At 43.4% G+C, this 25,224-nt stretch overlaps 1 protein-coding gene across 4 annotated transcripts in view; it reads left to right on the top strand.

Moving 5' to 3' along the window:
- Positions 1 to 25,224, top strand: part of PRKDC (protein kinase, DNA-activated, catalytic subunit) — a 150,914-nt gene that overhangs the window by 29,026 nt on the left and 96,664 nt on the right. For 3 of the 4 annotated variants that reach the window (XM_060035360.1, XM_060035359.1, XM_060035362.1), the window contains 6 exons: positions 6,654 to 6,760; positions 8,597 to 8,687; positions 9,623 to 9,786; positions 10,445 to 10,597; positions 15,099 to 15,206; positions 17,585 to 17,811. In XM_060035360.1, coding sequence (XP_059891343.1) covers positions 6,654 to 6,760; positions 8,597 to 8,687; positions 9,623 to 9,786; positions 10,445 to 10,597; positions 15,099 to 15,206; positions 17,585 to 17,811 — 850 coding nt within the window. The remainder of the gene's footprint in view (positions 1 to 6,653; positions 6,761 to 8,596; positions 8,688 to 9,622; positions 9,787 to 10,444; positions 10,598 to 15,098; positions 15,207 to 17,584; positions 17,812 to 25,224) is intronic. The other variant, XM_060035361.1, reaches the window with a different exon arrangement.

Raw genomic sequence — 25,224 nt, 5'->3', positions numbered from 1 at the left:
ATTTATAAAATCTTCCAAGGGCAAGAAGTCAGTCTTAAATATTTTGAGCTCCTTATAGATTCTAACATACTGCCTTGCAAAGACACTTTTGTTTGACAAATCAAACAGGAATCAAAACTATAAGGAAATCCAATAGTAATTTTGTATTTTGACCTAATCTCACCTGATTTTTTATTGGTTTTTCAGATATAACTGATTTAGTACTAATGTTAGTTCAGAAGAATTGTCATACAAGAAGTAGGTTTGGGAAAAGATTCAAAGAAAAAATTCATCTGGCCAGGCAAAATTTTTTTCTTTTCTTTTTTTTTAATGGATTGGAGGTTTTTAAAAAATTAATTTATTTTTGGCTGCGTTGGTCTTCATTGCTGTGTGCAGGCTTTCTCTGGTTGCAGCGAGCAGTAGCTACCCTTCGTTGCTATGTGCGGGCTTCTCATTGCAGTGGCTTCTCTTGTTGCGGAGCACGGGCTCTAGGCGCAGGGGCATCAGTAGTTGTGGCTCGCGGGCTCTAGAGCGCAGGCTCAGTAGTTGTGGCACATGGGCTTAGTTGCTCCGCGGCATGTGGGATCTTCCCAGACCAGGGCTCGACCCATGTCCCCTTTGTTGGCAGGTGGATTGCTACTCACTGTGTCACCAGGGAAGTCCCCAGGCCAAAGTTGTACTAGCCAAGAACAGTATTACATAGAATTGAGGGGGGTCAAATTTCCTTGAACCAGAGTGGAAATGGACATTGTGATCAGATGAGCAAAAAGAAGGGTTCATGTTGGAGAAGAACCCTGAAATACTGGTAAGAATTGAAATGCCCCTGCCAGCAAAGTAGAAAATCAAGTGTTAATTCGTAAAATTCCATCTACATAAATCATTATTTTATTGTTCAGCTCAAATACTGTTGGTTTAGAAACCGTAAATGAAAAGTGTGTGACAAATTTCATTCACTGTGTCTGGTTTTTATGACACCTCAATGCATATTCAGAGTTCATGAAGAAAGAGTCACAGTTTCGGGATAAGTATTTAGGGAAAAAAAACTAGTTGATGTTTGTCTCTTACTTAGGCTTTTAAAATTCACTTCTTATAAGGAGTGCTGCTATTTGAGTAGTTCACTGAACACACGTGGACATGGTTAAAGGAATTGAATGTATCTGTTAGTAGGTATCTTTGTGGTCCTTTCATTTGCTCTTTTGAATTTAGTTCTGTCAGTGAGCTCATTGAAAAGATTTGTATTTCTTTTCAGTTAATATGGGACATTACTGTGATCCTTTAAGCAGAGAATTTAGTTATTGAGAAATGGTCGTTCTCCAGGTAATTAGGAGATAGGGAAAAGCAGAGAGTAAGTAAACTAACAGCAGAAAATCCACAACCTGAAAGACTGTTTTTAGAAATGTTTTCTTTGATACGATACTAAACTTCCAGAACAGTGGCATTCATAGTGAAGAGAGCTCCTGTCTGCTCTGTCTGCAGGTTTAGCAGCTAAATTGTGTCCCGCTTGCTTTGTCACTGTATGTGCTTTCTCTGTATCGTGTGATAATATGTGTGCGTGTTTATACGTGATGTTTTTTCCCGAACCTTTTGTGAGTAAGTTGCAGGCATCACAGACGTGTATGCCTGAATACTGCGATGTGTGTTTCCTGTGCGTGACCACAGCGTCGTCGTGGTCAAGGTCAGGAAGGGTGACATGGATGCCTCACTCTCCTCCTCTGCAGCCCGTGTGCACATGGCTCGGCTGCCCCATTAACTTCCTTCGTAGCTGTGCTTCCAGCTGCGTTTTTCCGGGGCCAGAATTCAGCCTGGGCCTTGCGTTTAGTTGTCGTGCCTCTGGGCGTCCTTTCGTGTGGGACAGTTCTCATGACGTTGATGTTGTTGAAGGTTGCGGGCCGTGATTTGGGAGGAGGTCCTTCCAGCTGGGCTTGTCTGATGTCCTCTCACGTGAGGGGCCCCCAGGACCAATGGCAGGTGGTGCCGTCACGGTCATGCCCACGGGCCTGTGGTTAGCGGGAGCCGCTCCGTTCTCTGATTGCGAGTGGCCGTCTTCCCAGTGAGGTCCTCCTCCAGTGGTCGGTGCCGAGGAGGGTGGGCACCGGGGGGGCAGGGTATCCAAGCAGGCGAGGAGGGCGGCATACGGGACGTCAGCCACATTAACAGCTGGATCAAGGACAATGAGGGGAGAGGGAGAAAGAGCTAAAGGGCCCTGCCTCCCGTCCCGGGCCTCACTGCTTCTGCACATGTGCACAGGCGCCCGCACACCTGTGTGGGTGGGTGAAGTGGAACGTGCAAGGTGCACACCTGTTGTCCTTCTGTCCGTTGGAAGGGGCTGCCTGGGGCTAGTGGTACCTTTGTAGCAGCGAGAAAACCAGTCCCCAGGTTGTGGCTTTGGAGAAATGGCTGCTTCCAGCCTGCACAGGGAAAGTATAAGAGGAACCTAGAATATTATGTTTTCTGAAACATGCAGAAATCAAGGAAGTGTTCTAAGAATGATGGGAAATGTCACGGGCCAACTTGGGATAATCTGAGCATCGAGGCAGAGTGTCCCAGAAAGAGATCGAGATCCACTGAATCTTGTAGGACTCTTGCGTGTGTACAGTTACAAGTCAGCGAGTAGACGGAAAGCCTCGTCGTGTGCTTCTTCTCGCTGTGTAACAAGTCACCACGGGGCCAGCGGCTGAAACACCATCTGTCGTTTCCCCGTCCTCTGGGTCAGAAGCCTAGGTGGGCTTAGCCGCTCCTCTGCTCGGGGCCGGCTGGGCCGGCCTGGACCTTCTCCGGGCACTCTGGGGAGGGCCCTCAGGTTCATGCAGGGTGTCGGCGGCGTCCAAGGCCCCATTTCCTTGCTGGCTGGTGGTCCCGGCTTGGCCCGCCCCTTGCCTTTGGCCCTCCACCTTCACAGCCAGCGGTGCACCTTGAATCCTTAGGCTCTGAGGCTGTGCCCCTTCCTCCTGCATCCGCTGGAGGAAACTCTGCTTTTAAGAGGCTCGTGTGATTAGATTAGACCTGCCTTTGTTCTGTAAGGAAACACAGTCACAGGGGTAACACTGGGGAGGGTCATGGGGCTACCTTAAAATCCTGCCTACCTCACCCCACAACACATGTTACTCACCAAGGGTGCAGATGGCAGCTTTACAGTGGAGACCCTGGCAGACAGTCGTCAGCCTGCTGGCCAGCAGTGGGGCCAGTGGCCAGCACGCCTCCTTATGTGCTTTGCTGAGAGCCCAGTGCCGCTCTGTGCCGCTTCTGACAGAGGTGCAAGGCCTGAGCCTTTCGCTCAAAGTGCTTCTGATAAGATTCAAGCCTTGCTCCCTTGTGGATTCCACAGAAAGTAAAGAGTAACTTTGCCTGTTACAGACAAAGGCATTGATCAGTAAGGCAGAGAAGCACGTCCTTTAAGACTGAGTGAACTTTGCTAAGAATGTAACACATTTCATAGCCTCTTCTCAGACTCAGGTGTTACCTTTCCAAGTTTTGTCATGTTCTGGGACCCACTGACACAACTTGAAACAGCGGGTCTCGCAGGGAGTCCATGAGATCCAGCTGTTTTCAGAGGAATACTAAGGTGTCGTGTGTGTTAACATGCAGTCTTCAAATAGATCAGTAGGTCTTTACAAAAGTAGGTTCTGCTTCCAGTATGCTGACTGTTGCTAGTTGTAACCCACAAAAGCAAAAATCTGTGAGCTCTTAGTGAGTCCCGGTTGTGGAAAGACGGCCGGACACCAAGAAGCCGAGACTCGCTGCTTCGTGAGCAGCAGAGCAGCTCACCCTCCCTGAAAGTCAGAAGCGTGCCCTCCTACTTCTACTGCAGCCTCATCCGCTTATCAGTTACAACTCTCTGCCAGACTTCTCTTGGACTGAGGAAACGCGGACTGGATGGTTTTGAGAAGTGTCTGCTGAGGTCTTGGAGTTTCTCAGGCTCGGAGCTTGTGAGCACACGTGACACCCACCTGCAGCTGCATCCATCCGGCGTGGTACCACACGCAGCATGCCTCATCTCCTCATGGCCTAGAAAGCAGGAAGCAGAGCACACAGACTTAGAAATGATGCCTAGTGGGACTTCCCTGGCAGTCCAGTGGTTAGGACTTGGCGCTTCCACTGCAGGGGGGCCTGGGTTCAATTCCCAGTTGGGGAACTAAGATCCCACCAATTGCGCGGCATAGCCAAAAAAAAGAAAGAAAGAAAAATGTTGCTTAGCAATCAGTGTTTCGGTATTCTGTTTTACTTAGAAATTACGTGGGTGTTCAATGATGATTTACTAATTAACTCAGTCCAAGGTTTCAAGGCTGCAGATCATAGAAATTATCTTCCAGTTGACATGCTACAAAACGTAATTACTGGGGAAGTAAAAAGTTTGTCCAGTGATTCCGTTTAGTTGAACATAAACTTACTGCATTTATCATGATCTTAAAAGTTATGTAGGGGGATTCCGTGGTGGCGCAGTGGTTGAGAGTCCGCCTGCCGATGCAGGGGACACGGGTTCGTGCCCCGGTCCGGGAAGATCCCACATGCTGCGGAGCGGCTGGGACCGTGAGCCATGGCCGCTGAGCCTGCGTGTCCGGAGCCTGTGCTCTGCGACAGGAAAGGCCACAGTGGTGAGAGGCCCGCGTACCGCCAGAAAAAAAAAAGTTATGTAGGGCTGTTTGAGATGAAGAAAAAATTCTGTGGACGGTTGGTGGTGTTATTTTGTGTGTCTTGTACCATAATAACAAAGCTTGTTGGCTTTGTAAGCCTGGATAAGTATAATAAGTATGTAAGTAAGTATAGGAAAAACAAACCCAAGTAGAATAAGACATATGCTTGTATTGTACTTAACCCTGATAGGAAAACACATTTATTTAAACTAAAATCATGAAATTTGTCTCATTTACTGAAGATGTGCCTTTATTATGTGAATATGGATTTCTGAAATGCTTCTGAGTTAGTGAGTATAGCATTTTTTTTAAAGTTTGGCACATTTAAAGTATTATAAGTCCAATTTTTAAATTTTCAGATAATTTTAGGAATATTCATTTTATATAAGCTTATTTATCTGTATAAATAAGAACAGAGCTCCTTTAAGAGACTTAATAATCTAATTTCTTAATACTTTCCAAATACAGGAGAACAGCACACTCACAAGGAGAAGTCAGGTTGTTCTCAATTCGGGGCTTAGGTGACACGCAGACACATGAGGGTTTATGGCTTCAGTCCCACAGTTTGAGTCATAGACAGATAAAAAACACTTGACCAGTCCACATCTCAGAGAGTTGTTTTTCCCAGTGTACAAAATTCTTAACTAATTTGAGCTCCAAAACATTTTAATAAAGACTAAATAAAAACCAGATCCTCTTTTCATCTGGGGCCACCAGAGGGTAGATTTCTAATATCCACCTGCAGAAGGTCCAAGACCAAAACCCCAGTTCTTAGTGATTGTTCCCACCCGGGGCCTAGCTCATGGGGCATGGGCAGCAAACCTGCACCGCAGACTCACAGATGGGAAATAGAAAGCAGAGGGGAGTCAGGCTCTGCCGTCAGCGGGTGTCACTTCTGGGGGTCAGGAGAGGCGTGCTGGGGTATAGCCCCTGTGAGGGTCCTCCCAGGCTGTCTCAGCACTGGGAGAAGTGTGACTCCACTGAGAGAAAGTGAGCAGGTGCAAGGGCTTTATTAATAAAGGACTAGCGAGACGCTGCAAATGGTTTCTATAACCTGAACGCAGTCATGATAAAACATCAGACAAACCCAGATGGAGGCATCTAATTTTGTAAATGTCCAAGTCATGAAACTCCAGGAAACTGAAGAACTGTTTCCCTTAAAGGAGATGAAAAAGACAAGACAACTAAGTGTAACCTGTGGTTCTAAGCTGAGACGTTGTTAGGGCCGAGTGGAGCCTGACTGGGGGTGGGGGTGATTGGGGGCCGCGTCTGCAGCTTGGCACCCTCATCTGGGCTGTGGTGTGGCTGTCACGTGGGACCGGCTCCTTTAGGACCCGCACCGTTCAGGGGCGGTGGCGTCAGATCGGTACCTTACCATGAAGTGGTTCGGGAGGGAAAGTTTTGTGCTAAACGTGCAAGTTCTGTAGAAGTTTATGATTGTCGAATGGCAGCTCCTTCACAGCTGTAAGTGTTCTGATTCCTCAGGGATGTCTCACCGTGATGGTTTTAGTGTCTGTCCATTGGTGATTCTTCTGAGTTGATTATTACTCTAAAAGTGGCACAATGGTGATGTTCCAGCTCCATGATTCCTTTTATCTAGTTGGCACTCTGCGGTGAGAAATAACTTTTTTCACCCATTATTTCTGCCTGTCAGGAGGGACTTGTGGATCCTTATACTCTCAGTGGGTCCAGCCCTTTCCTGCTCCCACTGATATCTGCGCACAGCCTGTCCCAGATGTGACTTGTGTGGGACTCGTGGGAGTGTGCCCCTCCCTGAGCAGTGCCCCCTCCTGGCGCTTCTCACCAGCACAGTCTACCCAGCCTGGGAGTCAGCCACTTCTCCAAGGAACTGTGTTTCTTTTAGTCAGCAGTGGTATTTAAAACTAAGATAACCACTGTTAATATTGTTGTTCTAGAAATTTCATTTTTAATCTCACTTTAGCATTTTAATGTCTTTCTATAGCAGTGTAGTGTGTTTTCCCTTGTATTAATTAAATAAATGAATGGTGCTGTTTAAAATTGACTTTTGTTTACTGTTGATAGATGAGACCAGGAATAACTGGGAAGTGTCAGCACTCTCTCGGGCCGCCCAGAAAGGATTTACTAGAGATGTGTTAAAGCATCTGAAAAGGGCAAAGAACGTTTCATCGGTAAGAAATCTTTTGTATCTTCTTTACCTTAAATAACGGAGAGACCAGATTCTAATGCTCGTGAAAAGGAAAAGTCTTCACTTAAAATATTAGTTGTTCTTACGTATCAATTAGAGTACAATATAGAAATAATTTCAATATATATTTACAGTAAAAATGTAAACTATATTAACGGGTTTATTGTCTTGTTTTCTTGTTTGGAATAAGCAATTGCAGTAGTGATATTATGGATATGTAAGATTGACTCATTTACTGATTAAATCTGAAATACATATTGTCAAGTTCAGTTCATGGCAGGTTTTATGTTTTTTTCCAGTGATAATTTCTTGAGACCAGTTTTTTAGATGTGGCACATAATGTGACAGATAAAAATGATGTAAACAGAGAAAATTGAGTTAGTGTAGGGAAAATATTTTTAAGTATGATGTGAAAAAGGAAATTTGAAAAACTTTTAATATCTAGAACTGATATTGCAAGCTCTAGGGAAAGTTCCTCCCATCTCGATATTTTTGACAGCTTTTGATGGGGAGACCTGGATGAAACTAGAAATGGTGTCTAAAGGTTTTAAATTATCTTATCACATATAAGTAAAGGAAGGTAAAGTTACTTGAGCGTGCCTCTAGTTTTGCACATTTCTTTACAGACACAGGACCCCATTTCCCTAGGTGGGCCCTGGGGTCCCCGGGTGCAAGGCCAGAACTATCAGTATTTTCACGCGTCGACGTTTGCACTGTGCAGTGGTGGGTGGTGCGTTGGTTCCCTAGCGCCTCCTTAAGCCTCGACCCTTGAGCACACGTTGTGTGCCATCCCGTGTGCTGGAGCAGGGGTGCGCCGAGCAGCCCTTCCCTTGTGAACACCGTTTACTGGGGTAGACAGCCTGGCTGCTCAGTATCTCGCAGGCGTTTTCTCCAAGACAGAGAGCGAGCCTGTCACTTCAAAGAAAACTTCTGAGAGTATTGGTTGCCAGTGACACAATTCAAGCTTTTAAGTGAAAATTAAAATTTTGCAAGACTTGTAACCATCATGAGCTGGGCAGCTTCTCAGTACTTAACGACTGTGATGTTTTCACATGTACAGTGAAATGCATCAACATGTGGAAGATCTGCATGACCCAGGGAACCATTGTTGTCAGATGAACAGTACGTTATCTTCCCAAATTGCGTGTGGGTGAAAATCCACAGAGAGCAAGATAAGCCCGTGGGTTTTAACGTAGTAGAGGCTCCATGGTCTTCGCTGCGGTGGTCTCAGAGTCTGCTTTGTGACCAGCCTTTAAGAAACTTCCACTGCAGTTGTGGAGCCGTATCAGAGAAAAACCCCAGTTATCTAGAAAGACTACTAAAATACTCCTCCTTTTCCAGTTACAGCCCAACAGCAAGTCTGTCACAAATGTGAAAATGGGAAACAGTACCACTTGCCTGAGGTTGTTTATTTGGAATATATCGTTACTTCTCCTAAAAGCATATCGTTTGTTAACATGTCATGGGTTCAGTGTTTTTAAATAAAATGATAACTATTTAAATAATATCTAAGTTTCAACTTATGATAAATACTGGTAAATACGACCTACATAAACAGAAGTTCTTTGGGGAGCGTCAGTATTTTTTAAGGGTGTGAAGGCTCTTGCCAAAACTTTGGAACCGATGGTCTAGGAAACGGACAGAACTGCAAAATTGGAAGAGATGTGGCTTCTTTTCATGAATTTAAAATAAAATTAACTGCAGTGCCGTGTAGGATATAATGAGCCATTGGAGGCGTCAACAATGGAGAGGGTGGTAGAGCAGTTTTTCTTTCAGCTCATGACTCTCTCTAATGTTTAACTTGTCACCATGTTTGCAGCATGAAGCGCTGTCCTTAGAAGAAATACGGGTTCAGGTTGTGCAAGTGCTTGGCCGTCTTGGGGGACAGATCAGCAAAAACCTCATAACAGGTGACCTTTCCTTAAAGCACATTAACCCCATGGATGTATTTGGATGCATACAGGTCATGGTGTGTTCTGATATTTTCTCCTATATATCATTTATGTGTTTTCAGGTAAGATTATGAAGAGCCATATTTTGCCTGATGGAGTGGATACTTCCACTGTGCCCTGCAGCCTGTGTGGTTCTTTGTGCTCGCTCACTGGAGTCTGATGTCTTTTCCTTTTTGAAGCAGAATCTAGCTTGATGCACCTTTATATTAAACATTGTGTCAGGAGTTCAAAGTTATCTTTTTTAACCTGATATCCTTAATATTTGGATAATTTAAGTTGTTTTTGATTGGAATTAGCATTTTTTTTTTTTTTTTTTTTTTTTTTTTTTTTTTGCGGTACGCAGGCCTCTCACTGTTGTGGCCTCTCTCGTTGCGGAGCACAGGCTCCGGACCCACAGGCTCAGCGGCCATGGCTTACGGGCCCAGCCGCTCCTCGGCATGTGGGATCTTCCCGGACCGGGGCACGAACCTGTGTCCCCTGCATTGGCAGGTGTACTCTCAAACACTGCACCACCAGGGAAGCCCGGAATTAGCATGTTTGATTAGTAAAAATTGGTACTTTTACCTTTAAAATTTCATATTAAATGTATTGGTGATTTTGGCATTTTAGAAGTCAGAACCGCTGTTAGGAAAATAAGTGCTATAAAGAGGAGATACTTAATTAAAGTATTGTTCATTTATCATTTTTCCACAGAAGAGTAACTCTTACTGAAATTGGAAATTAAACATTGCAGACTATTAGACTTGTTTAAAAATAGTTTGCCTTTAAGTCAAATTCAGAAACAGTGTGTAGTGGTTTGTACACGTGTGGTAAACAGAGCAGGAGGGGGTGAGCCAGGGGCTGTCCTGGAGCGAGGAGGGACTGACCGAAAGCGCTCTGCATCTCTCTGACAGCAGTGTCCCCCGAGGAGAGAGCCAGGCGCTGTGTGGCCTGGGACAGAGAGAGGAGGCTTGGCTTCGCGGTGCCCTTCGCGGACATGAAGCCCATCATCCACCTGGACCCATTCCTGCCACGTGTCACAGAGCTGGCGCTCTCGGCCGCTGACAGACAAACCAAAGTACTCACTGATCACCTGCTGTGGTTAGACGTGTATTCATTAGGAAACACGTATTGTGTTTCACGGATTTTGTATTTTCTCTAGTATAGTAATCAGGAAACTGTTCAGTTATCAGAAGTACGTGTCCTTGGAAAATGGAAGTTAAACATAAATTATCTGAATAATAGATGATAACCTGGCAAAACATTAATATACCAGAACTCTTCATAATAGAAAATAGTACAAAGGGCGTTGAAAAGTGATTTTTAGTCTGTGCTTGATTCTCTCTTCAACCTGGGAGATTAGAAACAGATTATCTCAAGTCTTTATATTAATCTGTACATTTCCAAAATTCGTGCTTTAAAAATGTATTTACTGAAAGTGACAGTTGAAAATGTGCTAACACATGAAGCAGAGTTCTGTGTTACGGCAGCATGGATATGTTTCTTAGGGGTGTACTAGTCCTGATGTCTAAATCTTTTAAATCTCAGTTCTTCACTGTTGGCTCCAGCTCAAAGTGAACGGAAGCATGAACTTTACACAAGAAGTACCACTTGCCGTTCATTTATTTTGGGTGGGATAGTTATCTGCTGCAGAAGGTTTCCTTTCTAAAGGGCTACATTGTGTAGCATTTCAAAATGCTCTTAACCTTTGTTAAGTCCACCCTGGCCTGTTTCAGGTTGCGGCCTGTGAACTTCTGCACAGCATTGTCATGTTTATGCTGGGAAAAGCCACTCAGATGCCTGACAGTGGCCTGGGCCCCCCACCCATGTACCAGCTCTATAAGCGCACTTTTCCTGTGCTGCTTCGACTGGCATGTGATGTAGATCAGGTAAGTGCATGACTTTGAGTTTGAAACAGTTGCAGCATTTGTTAGAAAGTCCTGTCTAGTTCAGTGATGGTCAAGGCTTGCTGCACATTGGGACCACTCTGGGGTCTTTGAAAACCTGCTACCTGGCTGCTGCCCTTCCGACTCTGGCTTAATTCCTCAGGGATAGGCCCTAAGGAATTAAGTTAGGAGAGTAATTAATTAAGGAATTAAGGAATTAATTACGAGAGTCTAGCCCCTAAGGCTGATTTTACTACCGGCTCTGTCACTTAGGGGTGAAGAAGAGAGGAGGGGCCGTGGCCAGCAGTCGGGGGCGCTTGGAGATGTCAGCAGGTCATCTCTTCCTCGGGGCTTTTTGGACAGAATTCTCCTTTGCTGCTGGGACACGGAAGACATTCAGATTCTTTGTTTTATGAAGCTGGCAGAACCCTGATATAAGGGTGCACGCATAAAAAAGAAAACTAAATGAAAAACTCACCTATAAATATACATGGAATATCCTTCAGTATATATGTGAACGAATCCAGTAGTGCCTTAAAATGCACCATGATTAAATAGGATTTTGGGGTAAAACTGGAAATTTACCACAGAAATAGGTTTCATAAGCAACGATTCTCTTCATATAGGCCAAGAAGGTATTTTGTTTTGGTAAATCAGGAATCGTTTAATTTTGTCTTTAAAAAAATGATGAAGAATGTTTACCTGATTATCACAGCCAAATCCTGCCCAGCCGTGATGCAGTGATGCCGCCTCGTGCTTCGGCTGAGGTGGGTGCTGGGGTGAGACGTGGCGTGGCCTGTTCACAGGCACCTCCAGCCCCGACCCGGGCCTGTGCATGGAGTGGTTGCTCAGAATGGCTTCGTCTGTGTTTCATAAGTTAATTTGCACTGGTTAACCTCTGGGTCTCTCATCAGGCCATGAGGTCCCTGAGGTCAGGGACGTCGGAGAAAGGAAGGAAAAAAATTATTTTGAATATAGTTTTAAAAAAATATGGAAAGCCCAGAGTATCAACTGATAAATCTAAGAATTAATAAAGGAGAAAGCTGATGAATTACAAAATAGAATTCTCATATATCAGTGTTCTAATATGTCTTATATTCTATTGTAGCTTTGACCACTTGGAAAATGTGTTTACAACATAGCATTCATAACAGCATCAAAAAATGTAATAATAATAAAACATCTGGGGGAGTTCCCTTGTGGCCTAGTGGATAGGATTCTGGGCTTTCACTGCTATGGCCCAGGTTCAGTCCCTGGTTGGGGAACTGAGATCCTGCAAGCTGCATGGCGCAGTGTAAAAAATAAAATGAAGTAAAATAAAACATCTAGGAATAAACTTTAGTGTGCCAGGCAAACACATATTTTATGAATATAAAATGAAAGTGCTGTGTACCTGAAGAATCAATATTGAGGGAATTCCCTGGCAGTCCAGTGGTTAGGACTTGGTACTTCCCCTGCAGGTAGCCCGGGTTTGATCCCTGGTCAGGGAACTGAGATCCCGCAAGCTGGGTGGCGTGGCCAAAAAAAAAAAGAACCAGTATTGAAAAAATTCGAGCTCTTTCCAAATCGTTCAGTAAGTTTGGTATTGTTCCAGCAAAGCCCAGAATTAATTTCATTTTGAACGTCAAAAGTAATCTGGAAGAATAATTGCTAGAGCCTAACCAAGAAAAATTTTGGCAGGGTCAGGTACTGAAGGGTGTCTTGCCCTAACAGATATTAAGAAGAAGTCACGTTAATTATAATGGGGTTGAACTTGTGCACAGATACGTCAGTGGGACTGTCTGGCAGTTGGCAAGTGGACCCATGTGTACACATAAATACTGTATGTGTGGTAAAAGGAGCTTTTTAAGTTAGTGAGAAATGGAACATTTAATAAATTCTATTATAGCATTTGACTAACATGAGAGGTTAACTTCAAATTAAAAAGATTTAGAAGGAAAAATAAACTCTAAAAATATTATAGAAAAATGTGATGAATTATAGCATGTCTGTTTGTGTCTTTGGATTGGGATGGTCTTTTTCATTGGTAAAATATACTAATTAATATAGAAACATATGATGCTAAAAGTGAACCTCCATGTCATCACCCCTTTCCCACCATTATTCCTCAGGAAAAGCCAGTGTATCCTCTGCCGAAAGTTTGGTGAATATACTCCTAGATCTTTGTAAAACATAGCATACGTATAAATTTTATATAAATTTTTTATAAGCATACATATAAATTTTGTTTTACAGATAAAAAGGATTATAGCATTCAAAAATGCTTTCTTTTATGTAAAATGTGATTTCTGCTTGGGTGGATTTTATCATTACATTATAGGTGTCTTTCCATACAGTTTGTGTAGAAAGGGAAATTTTCATACAAGGTATTGAAGGGAGATCTGTGGAAGAAAACTGTTAGTGTGTTGATAGTTCTGACTTTATAAGTATTTAAAACCACTGAATGGCACAAACCCACAGTTTTGACATATACATGATGTAGGGAAATTTTTTTTTTCCCACATTGTGCTGAAGATGATAAGATTTTAAAATGGGCAAATGGATAGAGAACAAAAGTGGGCAGCTCGTGAACACAGAAGTACATATGGCCAATTAAATATGTTTTAAATATTCAACCTTTTTAGTAGATAAGGAAATTCAAATTAAAATGGTATGGATTGCAGCAGTTGTCAAATATTTTAAAAATTGGCAGTGTTTAGTGCTGCCAAGCTTGTAGGGAAAGGGGCTTGTGAGTCCTGGCAGGTGGGAGTGTGGACAGCAGCCCTTGTCCAGAGAGGTGTTCAGAGTGGTGTGTATAAGACAGACATAAACTAGAAATACTGCATTTCTAACAACAGGATTGGGAAACTGGATCATGGTTTATCCATATATGAGATAGCAGGCATCTAATAAAGATACTGATATAGCTTATGTATTTACATGAAAAGTATTCAAAATTAAGGGGCAGAAAAGTGGTTACAAAAGTGTATATTTTTACACACGTGTATACATATATTTAAATGTGTATAAATATACTGAGTTAACAGTGGTTTTGAATGTTAACAGTGGTTACCTTTTGGATGTAGGATTGTAGTTGGATGGTTTTCTACATGTTCTATAAATGGTGTGTGTGTACATATATATAATTTATGTTCTGAGAATACAAAATAATTCTTTTGGGGGAAAAAAAGTGATGCTTTAAGACCAGGTTAAATTTCCAAACTAAAAGGTAAGATTCTTTTACTTTTGATTAAGTCTAAAAGTTGCTTCAAAGTTTAGAAAGATATTTTTTGGAGAAATACCCAGGTGTAAGAGAACTTGTTGTTTAGTCTGAGCCCCAGACATTTCACGTGATTTTTGTTGTTGTTTTTTAATTTTTAAATTTTATTTTATTTTTTGGCCGCAGCAGGCGTTATGTGGGATCCTAGTTCCCTGACCAGTGATGGAACCCACACCCACTGCAGTGGAAGTACATGGTCCCCCACTGGACTGCCAGGGACCTCCCTCACGTGATTTTTGATGTGGTGTCCGTACCACGTGCTTTGTTCTTAAGCTGAGTATCAGCGGGGAAGTAGAACTCCCCTGGATTTCTCAGTGCTCCTGTAGGGCCAGCCTTGTGAGACATGAAGATCGGGAATGTTCCCCTTCACTTGGGCTGTGAACATTTACTGTTCATAGAGAATGAGGGTTAGATGCATAACCGTTTGTCTCAGGAAATTGCTCTGATCCAAAAGGACAGTAAAACTCTCCAGGCCTGGGAGCCACCCTAGACTGTAGGAGCCGGACACCCACAGGGCTCTCTGGGCCCTGGAGAGACTGTATTTACATCTGAGAAGGTTAGGGTGAGAACCCGCATCTCCACGGAGTAAAGACTAGTTTCCCTTCTTTCTCGGCAGGCAGCCGAGGGGGAGGTGCCTCTTCTCTTGTTCTGTGATACAGCCTGGAAGTCTCTATGCAGAGGACGCTGACCTGGCTTTTTTTTTTTTTTTTTTTTTTTTGCGGTACACGGGCCTCTCACTGCTGTGGCCTCTCCCTTTGTGGAGCACAGGCTCCGGACGCGCAGGCTCAGCGGCCATGGCTCACGGGCCCAGCCACTCCGCGGCATGTGGGATCTTCCCGGACCGGGGCACGAACCCGTGTCCCCTGCATCGGCAGGCGGACTCTCAACTATTGCGCGGAGGGAAGCCCTGACCTGGCTTTCTGCTTTGTCCCCACGGGGTTGTGAACAGAATGCCTTCTGTTTAGCTCAGGATCAGGTTAATCAGGATGAATGATAAATACCATCACTGTCGACCCTAATTGCCCTCCTCGTTAGAGGAACAGTAAGTTTGGGGATGCGTATTTTTTCTTTGCCGGACTCTTAGGAAGAAGTTAGACCATGTTCGTCACAGAATTTAACTAGAGAAGGAAACTAATATAACCACAGTAGTATTATGCTTAATTTTGCTCCTGTCGTATAAATGGAACTGTCTCTGATATAAAATTTACATGAAAAAAGTAAATTCTGATGTTATTACTCCTTCAGGTGCCAAGGCAACTGTATGAACCTCTAGTTATGCAGCTGATTCACTGGTTCACCAACAATAAGAAATTTGAGAGTCAGGACACTGTTGCCTTACTAGAAACAATACTGGTGAGTAATGGTTCCTGTCCTGCCATTCCCATCAACTGGTTATATGTGATCAATACTCAGAACTTTGAGAAAAGCTGCCTGTCAAGGTATCAAAATGTAACATCTAGCTAGATTGGATCATCTCTTTTCTTTTGTTTTGGTGAGATGGCATTTAATGAACAAGGTGCTGTTTATTAAGGGATACTTTTAAATAGCTACAAGCACATAGATGTTTTTGTTTTGTTCCTTTTGGGAGGATGGTTATAAATTTGACAAACTTCATCTACATTAAGGCTGTGTGGGTGTGTGTGTGTGTGTGTGTGTGTTGAGGGTGGAAAGGGTGAATAAGAATGTTCTTGGACTTCTATCAGAGTTGCAGTATCCTCTTTTTTTTTTTTTTTAACTATAGTATACTAGTTCAGAGTAAAAGGAATTTTTTGAGCTGGTTCTGTTTTCTCCCGCATTCAGATTCAGCAACTCAAAACTCCTAGACATCGCAGTTCACCGTGTACATAGAACTATCCTGAGACAGCAGAGGTGGAATTGTTAGGGTGGGGTCACTGGCTCACTGCGGGCAGAGGCAGTGAGGTCGGCTAAAGCCTTACTGTCTTTCCACACTGATTTGATTTTAATATTCTGAACTCGTGCAAATAACTACATTTGATTTCTTTAAATATCATCTTAATTGATATTTACCTATTATTTCAACCCGTACTTTTGTTTTGGCATATACTGACTTTGGAATCAAAATCCCCAGTTGAGGGACTTCCCTGGTGGTGCAGTGGTTCAGAATCCGCCTGCCAACGCAGGGGACACGGGTTCGAGCCCTCGTCCAGGAAGATCCCACATGCCGCAGAGCAACTAAGCCCATGTGCCACAACTACTGAGCCTGCGGTCTAGAGCCCACGAGCCACAACTACTGAGCCTGCGAGCCACAACTACTGAAGCCCGAGTACCTAGAGCCCATGCTCTGCAACAAGAGAAGCCACCGCAACGAGAAGCCCATGCGCCGCAAGGAAGAGTAGCCCCTGCTCGCCACAACTAGAGAAAGCCCGCGCGCAGCAACAAAGACCCAACACAGCCAAAAATAGATAAATAAATTTTTAAAAAAATGCCCAGTTGAACACATAGCAAGTTTGTGCAAACAAACATCCTTTAATCCCATGTTTTTGCAGACTGATTTGTTTGAATCTGTGGGTCACTTTCTGTTAAGTTTGAAATGAGGTGTGTCGTTGCATGTAGGACCACTGTCTGTTGCAGTTTGCCCAGGCCAGCCCTGTTGTCCCTGTTGCCCCTGTTGTGTGTGTAGTTACTAACACAGCTCCTTTCCCTCTCAGAGGTTGCCTAACTGGCTGCCACTTGTGGGCAGTGGGAGTTACTGAACATTTGTAATTAGGATGATGACATCATTGTACCTGTGGTTTAACTCCCTGCAGTGTCTAGTGTGAAACCTGTCTATGACAGATCCATTTAATTAAATTTAACTTGTGGCTTATTTCATTCAGACGGATTTATTCTAATGTTTCTGTTCTGAAGTTTCTATCTTAGCTGTTCCTTTTCCCCTTTTGATCCTTGAAGGTAGCTTAAGTCAGAGCTTCAGGAAAAAAGCAGGTGGGAATGGAAATGTAACATGAGAGGGTTTACGGAAAGAAAAGAAAAGGTGAAGGCGGAGGTGGAGGCTGTGCACTCCAGTGCACTTGTGTCCCTGCTGTCCGCTCCTCTGCCCGTTTCCGCGGTGCATTACCATCACCTCCGTGAATTCTAATTTGCACTGTGATCAAAGATTTTGCATGTAGCAAGGAACCAGGCATGTTAGAAAGAATCCCCTTATTTCAGTTTCCGTGTACTTTCTCAAGTTAAACTTTTCCTTTGTGGATCTAAGAGAGAAACAAAAGCACTCAAATTTCCTTAGCTGTTTTTTCAAGTATTTAGAGACTGTGCCTTTCTGGAGACTGCTCTGATAGAAGGTCCTACTTTTAGAACCACACCTCTCTGATTTTTCTTTGTGTAGCGTTACAGTTTCCTTGAAACTTGCAAGGGTCTTACTCTATTTATCCTCAATAAATAAAGCATTTCAGATAATGTTATGAGGTAGAATCAACAGAAGTTTTTAGGATATAATCACTGTGTTTCTTCAGGGGAAGGAAAGTCTGCTTTGTTGCTGTACAATTAAAGTATTCTCTTTTTTTCATGTATTTTTCAGTTTCTTACTTTGTTTAGAAGAAACTTTTCATTATGTCACAAGGAATTTGTTATTAGAGTCTAGATTCTAGACAGATTGGTTTGACTAGTGTCTGTTTTTTTCCTTAATAATGCTCTAAATTAATTTTCATAACATACTTCATTTATGCTCAGAGGCAGACCAAGGTATTCAGTTGTCATTTTATGCTTTGTTTCAGGATGGAATTGTGGACCCCTTTGACAGTACTTTAAGAGATTTTTGTGGTCGGTGTATTCAAGAATTCCTCAAATGGTCCATTAAGCAGACAACACCGCAGCAGCAGGAAAACAGTCCCGTAAACACCAAATCACTTTTCAAGCGACTGTACAGCTTTGCACTTCACCCCAATGCTTTCAAGAGACTGGGAGCATCACTTGCTTTTAATAATATCTACAGGGAATTCAGGTACGTAAGTTACCTGACAGGGAAGGTGTAAAGATCTTTAAATTTTCTTTTTTTTGTTTTTAAATATTTATTTATTTTCCTTTTTTTTTTTTGGCTGTGTCGGGTCTTAGTTGCAGCAAACGGGATCTTTGTTGGGGCCTGTGGGATCTTTTCGTTACGGCATGCGGTCTAAGATCTCTAAATATTCAATAGTGATTTTGTAAAGTGACTCACTGTTTATGTATCCATGTAGTCATATATCAAGCATTTAGTAAATAGTTAACATGCTGGATGCTGTGCTATTTTCTGGGGATTAAATAATGAATTAAAATGATGTTTGCATTCAAGAAGAGGCTCAGAACGTGTTGAGATCTACATTGAAGCACAATAGTGCACAGTCTGGAAAGTGCAGCAAGAGCCATAATGCACAGTCTTTTGAAGCACAGAAGAGGGGTGTCTGACATGGTTTGAGTAGGTTGGGGGAGGTTTCCTGTACCTCCTGGCCTCCTGTACCTCCTGGCCTCCTGTACCTCCTGGCCTCCCGTACCTCCTGGCCCCCGTACCTCCTGGCCTCCTGTTCCATTTATACTTGGGATGAGGCTTAGGGGATGAGTGGAAACTGGCCCAAGCATTTCAGGTCAGAGGGACAGGGCAGAGATAAGAGGACAGTATGTACGGAGACGAAGTCATTTTCTACTCCTTGCTGTGGAGTTTGAGGTTTGGAAGGGAGTGAAATGAGACTGGCCAGGAGCCTCTCTTTGTGGAGTTAAGATGTGAAGGCCACTTCCAGAGACAGCGAGTCCTGGATAGTGGGAGCAGGGAGCGGCACGGTTAGACTCCTCCCCAAATTCTCCTGCCAGTAGCTGTGTGGGGAGTGGGTCTGAGGGCCAGGACACCAGTGACGGGGTGGTTTCACAGTCCAAGGACAAGATAGTCCCTGACGTAAGGTTGTAGTAGTGTTTGTTCGTTTGTTCATTTAGTACTGTTTGCTAGGTCAGACTGTTATGTGCCAGGCATCATGCCGAATGCTGGAGATACAAAGATGTAGCCCTTCGTGAGGGCTGCATTTTAAAAAGACAGGTAGATAATATTCAACCAATCACAAAGATAAAGGTAAAATCTGTAGCTGGAATTAGTGCTTTTAAGTAGCGGTACAGGGAATTCCCTGGCGGTCCAGTGGTTAGGACACTGCACTTTCATTGCCGGCTGCCCGGGTTCAATACCTGGTCGGGGAACTAAGATCCCACTACTGTGCAGCATGGGAAAAAAAAAATTAAGTAGTGGTACATGATTACTAAGGAACCTTATAATGAGGAATCTGACCTCATTTGGTCAGAATAGCTTCTCTCAGGAATTGGCAGTTGGGTTAGTGATGAGGGGAGCAGTTGTGAAAATAAGATGATGGATGGATGATGGAGGGATGGATGATGGATGGAGAGGTAGGTGGATGATAAGTAGATAGATTTTAGTTGGATGGATGGGTGGATGGATGGATGGATGATGGATGGGTGGATAGATGGATGGATGATGGATGGATGGGTGGATGATGGTTGGAGAGGTAGGTGGATGATAAGTAGATAGATTTTAGTTGGATGGATGGGTGGATGGATGGATGGATGATGGATAGGTGGATAGATGGATGGATGATGGATGGATGGGTGGATGATGGTTGGAGAGGTAGGTGGATGATAAGTAGATAGATTTTAGTTGGATGGATGGGTGGATAGATGGATGGATGGTGGATGGATGGATGGATGATGGATGGGTGGATAGATGGATGGGTGGACGGACAATGGATGGATGATGGATGGATGGGTGGATGATGGTTGGAGAGGTAGGTGGATGATAAGTAGATAGATTTTAGATGGATGGATGGATAGATCGGTGGTAGATGGATAGAGAGAGGATAGCTGGATGGATAGGAATCTGTCTCTGCATGTGTGTGGGCATGTGCACGTTTGTATGAAAATCGACTGGAGGGCTTCCCTGGTGGCGCAGTGGTTGGGGGTCCGCCTGCTGATGTAGGGGGCGTGGGTTCGTGCCCCGGTCTGGGGGGATCCTGCCTGCCGCCGAGCGACTGGGCCCGTGGGCCGTGGCCACTGGGCCTGCGTGTCCGGAGCCTGTGCTCCACGGCAGCGGGGGGCAGGCCGCAGCGGTGAGGGGCCCGCGTGCCGCAAAGAAAAAAAAAATCGACTGGAGTTTGAAGCCACTGTGTTGATTTTTTTAGTTGAGGTATAGTTGATGTAAAATGTATGTTTCAGGTGTACAGTGTAGTGATTCACAATTTTTAAAGGTTATGCTCCATTTATAGTTATTATAAAATATTGGCTGTTTTCCTGTGCTGTACATTATATCCTTGTTGCTTATCTGTTTTATGCATAGTAGTTTGTGTCTCTAAGTCCCCTACCCCTTTTTTGCCCCTCCTCCTTCCCTCTGGTAACCACTAATTTGTTCTTTATATCTGTGAGTCTGGTTCTGTTTTGTTATATACATATGTTTGTTTTATTTTTTAGAGTTCTCATACAAGTGGTATCATACAGTATTCATCTGGTGTATTTCACTAAGCATAATACTCTGTAGGTCCATCCATGTAGCTGCAAATGGAATTATTTTCATTCTTTTTTATGGCTGAGTAACATTCATTGTATATATTTACCACATCTTTTATTTATTTATTTCTTCGGCCTGACCAGGGATCTAACCTGTGCCCCCTGCAGTGGAAGCACGGAGTCCTAACCACTGGACTGCCAGGGAAGTCCCTTACCACATCGTCTTTATCCATTGTTGGACACATTGTTGATGGACACTTAGGTTGTTTCCATGTCTTGGCAATTGTGAATAGTGCTGCTATGAACAGTGGGGTGCATGTAGTTTTTCAAATAAGTGTTTTTGGGTTTTTTGGATAAATACCCAGGAGTGGAATTGCTGGGCTGTATGGTAGCTCTATTTTTAGTTTTTTGAGGAATCTCCACACTGTTCTCCGCAGTGGCTGCACTAATTTACATTCCCACGCACAGCGCATGAGGCGCACTTTTCTCCGCTTCCTCGCCAGTACTTGTTATTTGCGGTCTTTTTGGTGATAGTCATCTGCCACGTGTGAGGTGATGTCTCATTGTGGTTTTGATTGTACTTCCCTGATGATTAACCATGTTGAGCGTCTTTTCATATGCCTGTTGGCTATCTGTGTGTCTTCTTTGCAAAAATGTCTATTCAGGTCTTTGTTTTTTTGATACTGAGCTGTTTGAGCTGTTTGTATATTTTGGATATTAGCCCTATATTCATCTTATCATTTGCAGATATTTTCTCCCGTTCAGTAGGTTGTCATTTTGTTTTGTTGATGGTTTCCTTTGCTGTGCAGAAGTTTTTAGGTTTAATTAGGCCTCCTTTGTTTCTTTCTGTTTTCTTTGCTTTAGGAGACAGAAAACATTGCTACAATTTATGTCAGAGAGTGTTCTGTCTGTATTTTCTTCTAGGAGTTTTAAGGTTTCCAGTCGTACGCTTAGGTGTTTAATGCATTTTGAGTTTATTTTTTTGTATGCCGTTAGAGAATGAATGTTCTAATTTCATTCTTCTACGTGTAGCTGTCCGGTTTTCCCAGCACCAGTTATTGAAGAGACTGTCTTTTCTGCATTGTATATTCTTGCCTCCTTTGTCATAGATTAATTGACCATAAGTGCATGAGCTTATTTCTGGGCTCTCTGCTCTGTTCCATTGATCTATACATCTGTTTTGTGCTAATACCATGCTGTTTTGATTACCATACGGTATAGTCTGAAGTCAGGGAGCGTGATGCCTCCAGCTCTGTTATTCTTTCTCAAGATTGTTTTGGCTATTTGGCGTCTTTTGTATTTCCATACAAAATTTAAAATTATTCTAGTTCTGTGAAAAATGCCCTTGGTATTTTGATACGTTTTTTCCTTTTAGTTTTTTAAATTGTGCAACCTGTGTGTATAGAAGAATGTTTAAAAACATGTAAAATTGTCACTATTTGCAGATGACATGATATTACAGATAGAAAACCCTAAAGACTCCACCAATAAAACTGTTAGAACTAATAAACTCAGTAAAATTGCAGGATACAAAATCAGTATACAAAAGTCTGTTGCCTGTCTATGTACTCATAATGAACAGTCAGAAATTGAAATTAAGAAAACAATCTCAGGACTTCCCCAGTGGCACAGTGGTTAAGAATCCGCCTGCCAATGCAGGGGACATGGGTTCGAGCCCTAGTCCGGGAAGATCCGACATGCTGCGGAGCAACTAAGCCTGTGCGCCACAACTACTGAGCTTGTGCTCTAGAGCCCGTGAGCCACAACTACTGAAGCCTGTGTGCTCTAGGGCCTGCGTGCTGTAACCACTGAAGCCTGCACGCCTACAGCCTGTGCTCTGCAACAAGAGAAGCCACTGCAGTGAGAAGCCTGCGCACCGCAACAGAGAATAGTCCCCGCTCACCGCAACTAGAGAAAGCCCACGCGCAGCAACAAAGAAGACCCAACGCAGCCAAAAAAAAAAAAAAAAAGAAAAAGAAAAAGAAAACAATCTCATTTACAGCTGTATCAAGAGGAATAAAATACCTAGGGATAAATTTAACCAAGGGGGTGAAAGACCTGTACACTGACAACTGTAAGACATTGATGACAGAAATTGAAGAAGACACAAATAAATAGATATTCTGTGCTCATGGATTGGAAGAATTAATATTGTTAAAATTTCCACACTACCCAAAGCAATCTTCAGATTGAGTGCAATCCCTATCAAAATTCCAACGGCTTTTTTCACAGAAATAGGGCAAACAGTCCTAAAATTTGTCTGGAACCACAAAGACCCTGAAAAGTCAAAGCAATCCTGAAAAAGAACAAGGCTGGAAGCATCACACTTCCTGATTTCCAACTACTGTACAAAGTTATAGTAATCAAAACAACATGGTGTTGGCAGAAATACAGTCACATAGATCATTGGAACAGAACAGAATGCCCAGAAATAAATCCACACACTTATGGTCAATTAATTTTATGACAGAGGAGCCAGGAATACACAGTGGAGAAAGACAGCCTCTTCAATAAACGGTGTTGCGAGAACTGGACCCCTGTCTTACACCATTCACAAAAACTAACTCAAAATGGAGTAAAGATTTGAACGTAAGACCTGAAACCATAAAACTCCTAGAAGAAAACATAGGTGGTAAGCTCCCTGACATAGGTCTGGTAAGCTTCCTGACATAGGTCTTAGGGATGATTTTTTGAATCTGACACCAAAAGCAAAAATAGACAAGTGGGATTACATCCAACTAAAAACTTCTGCACAGCAAACGGTCAACAAAATGAAAAGGCAACCTACTGAATGGGAGAATATAGTTGCAAATCATATATCTAATAAAGGGTTAATATCCAAAATATATAGAGAGCTCAATGGCAAAAAATCTGATTAGAAAAATGAGCAGAATATCTGACAAGACATTTTCCCAAAAAAGACATAGAAATGGCCAACAGGTACGTGAAAAGATGCTTAACATCACTAATCATCAGGGAAATGCAGATCAAAACCACAATGAGGTATCACCTCACACTGGTCAGAATGGCCGTCATCAAAAAGTCTACAAATACCAAATGCTAGTGAGGGTGTGGAGAAAAGGGAACCCTTGTGCACTGTTGACGGGAATGTAAATTTGTGTAGCCACTGTGGAAAATAGTGTGGAGGTTCCTCAAAAAATTAAAAATAGAACTACCATACAATCCAGCAATTCCACCCCTGGGTATTTATCCGAAGAAAATGAAAATGCTAATTTGAGGAGATTTATGCACCCCCATGTTCATTGCAGCATTATTTGTAATAGCCAAGACATGGAAGCAACCTAAGTGCCTATTGAGAGATGAATGGATATAGAATATCTAATACACACACACACACACACACACACACACACACACACACACACACACACACACACACACACACACACACACACACACGAATATTACTCAGCCATAAAAAAGAAGAAAATCTTGCCATTTGTGACAACATGGATGGACCTAGTGGGCATTATGCTAAGTGAGATAAGTCAGACAGAATAAGACAAATACTGTGTGATCTCACTTATATATGAAATTGTAAACAACAACAGCAAACAAACAAGCTCATAGATACAGAGAACAGATTGGTGGTTGCTAAAGCCAGGGCTGGGGGCTCAGAGAAATGGGTGAAGGGGATCAAAAGCTACAAATTTTAAGTTAGAAAAGAAGTAAGTCCTGGTGGAGTAATGCACAGCATGATGACTACAGTTAATAACACTGTATCCTATATACGGAAGTTGCTGAGAGAGAAGATATTAAAAGTTCTCATCACAAGGTACAACATGTTGTAAGTAGGTGTGGTGACCGATGTTGACTAGGCTTGCAGTGATGGTTGTGTAACATGTACAAATAGCGAACTGCTACGTTGTGCACCTGAAACTGATGCAACGTATGTCAGTTATGCCTCAATTTGAAAGCCCTAAAATGTGTAAAGTTTGTATAATAATAATAGCAACAGAAGTGCCCGCATATTGACCACCTAGCTTTAGAAGTGGAGCATTATCAGTATTTTAGATCCGCCCTGCCCTAAGGTAATCCTTCTCCTGACTTGGATGTCACTTGTTCCCTTGCTTTGCTGTTTTGTTTCATTCTCTGTATATTGGTATGTACCCTAATCGGTGTGCTCTTGGTTTCGGAAAGCAGCTGTTAGGCATAGACACGGCCAGGGAAGTTTGGGTCAGTGTTTTCACTGTCAGGTAAAGGATCCTGGGAAACTGCTGAACAGAGACTGGCTTCAGCTTCTCAGAGGACAGGAGCCTGGTCCAAGGAATTAGGTTGACAAAGTCCATCGTTAGTCCTGGGAAGCCGAGCTCTCTAGAAATGTGTGAAGTGGACCCACAACTGACATTGGGGAGAAGTACCGTCCAAGAATGTGGACTGCCCTTTAGTTTCTGCTTCTGAGACCCCAGTGGCCTGACTTGGGTGTCAGGAGCAGGTCAGAGCAGAATTCTCTCGTGGGGTCAGTGAGCGCAGTCGACAGTCCAGGCTGAACCTGGGCTGGAGGGCAGCGTCACGCAGGGGGTCGTTGGGCCTGGCTCCTTTGGGTCTGTCGGGGTGGAGAGCTCCTCTCCGCCCCACTCGCCCACCCTGTCTGACCCGACTGTGCGCCCGCGCGCTCCCCCCTCCGTCCTGTTGGGCCTTGTTGCCTTTCCCCTGTTGCCGTCTTTCTCGGATGCTCGGATTTGCTGGACTACATTCCGGGTGGCTTTGAGAAATGATGCCCGAGGGAACCGTGTTCGAGGGATTGTGTGTTGAGTGATGTAAGTACAAGTTAGGGTGCTTCCATCCTGCAAGCTCGTGAACTGTTTTGGAGAGCTTTCCTTGGGGATCGTGGATTTGGAGTATCATTTGGTCATGTCATTTC

Source organism: Delphinus delphis, chromosome 17 (genome assembly GCF_949987515.2).
Source record: "Delphinus delphis chromosome 17, mDelDel1.2, whole genome shotgun sequence".
Lineage (NCBI taxonomy): Eukaryota > Metazoa > Chordata > Mammalia > Artiodactyla > Delphinidae > Delphinus > Delphinus delphis.
This window is presented reverse-complemented; position numbering and strand designations above follow the sequence as displayed.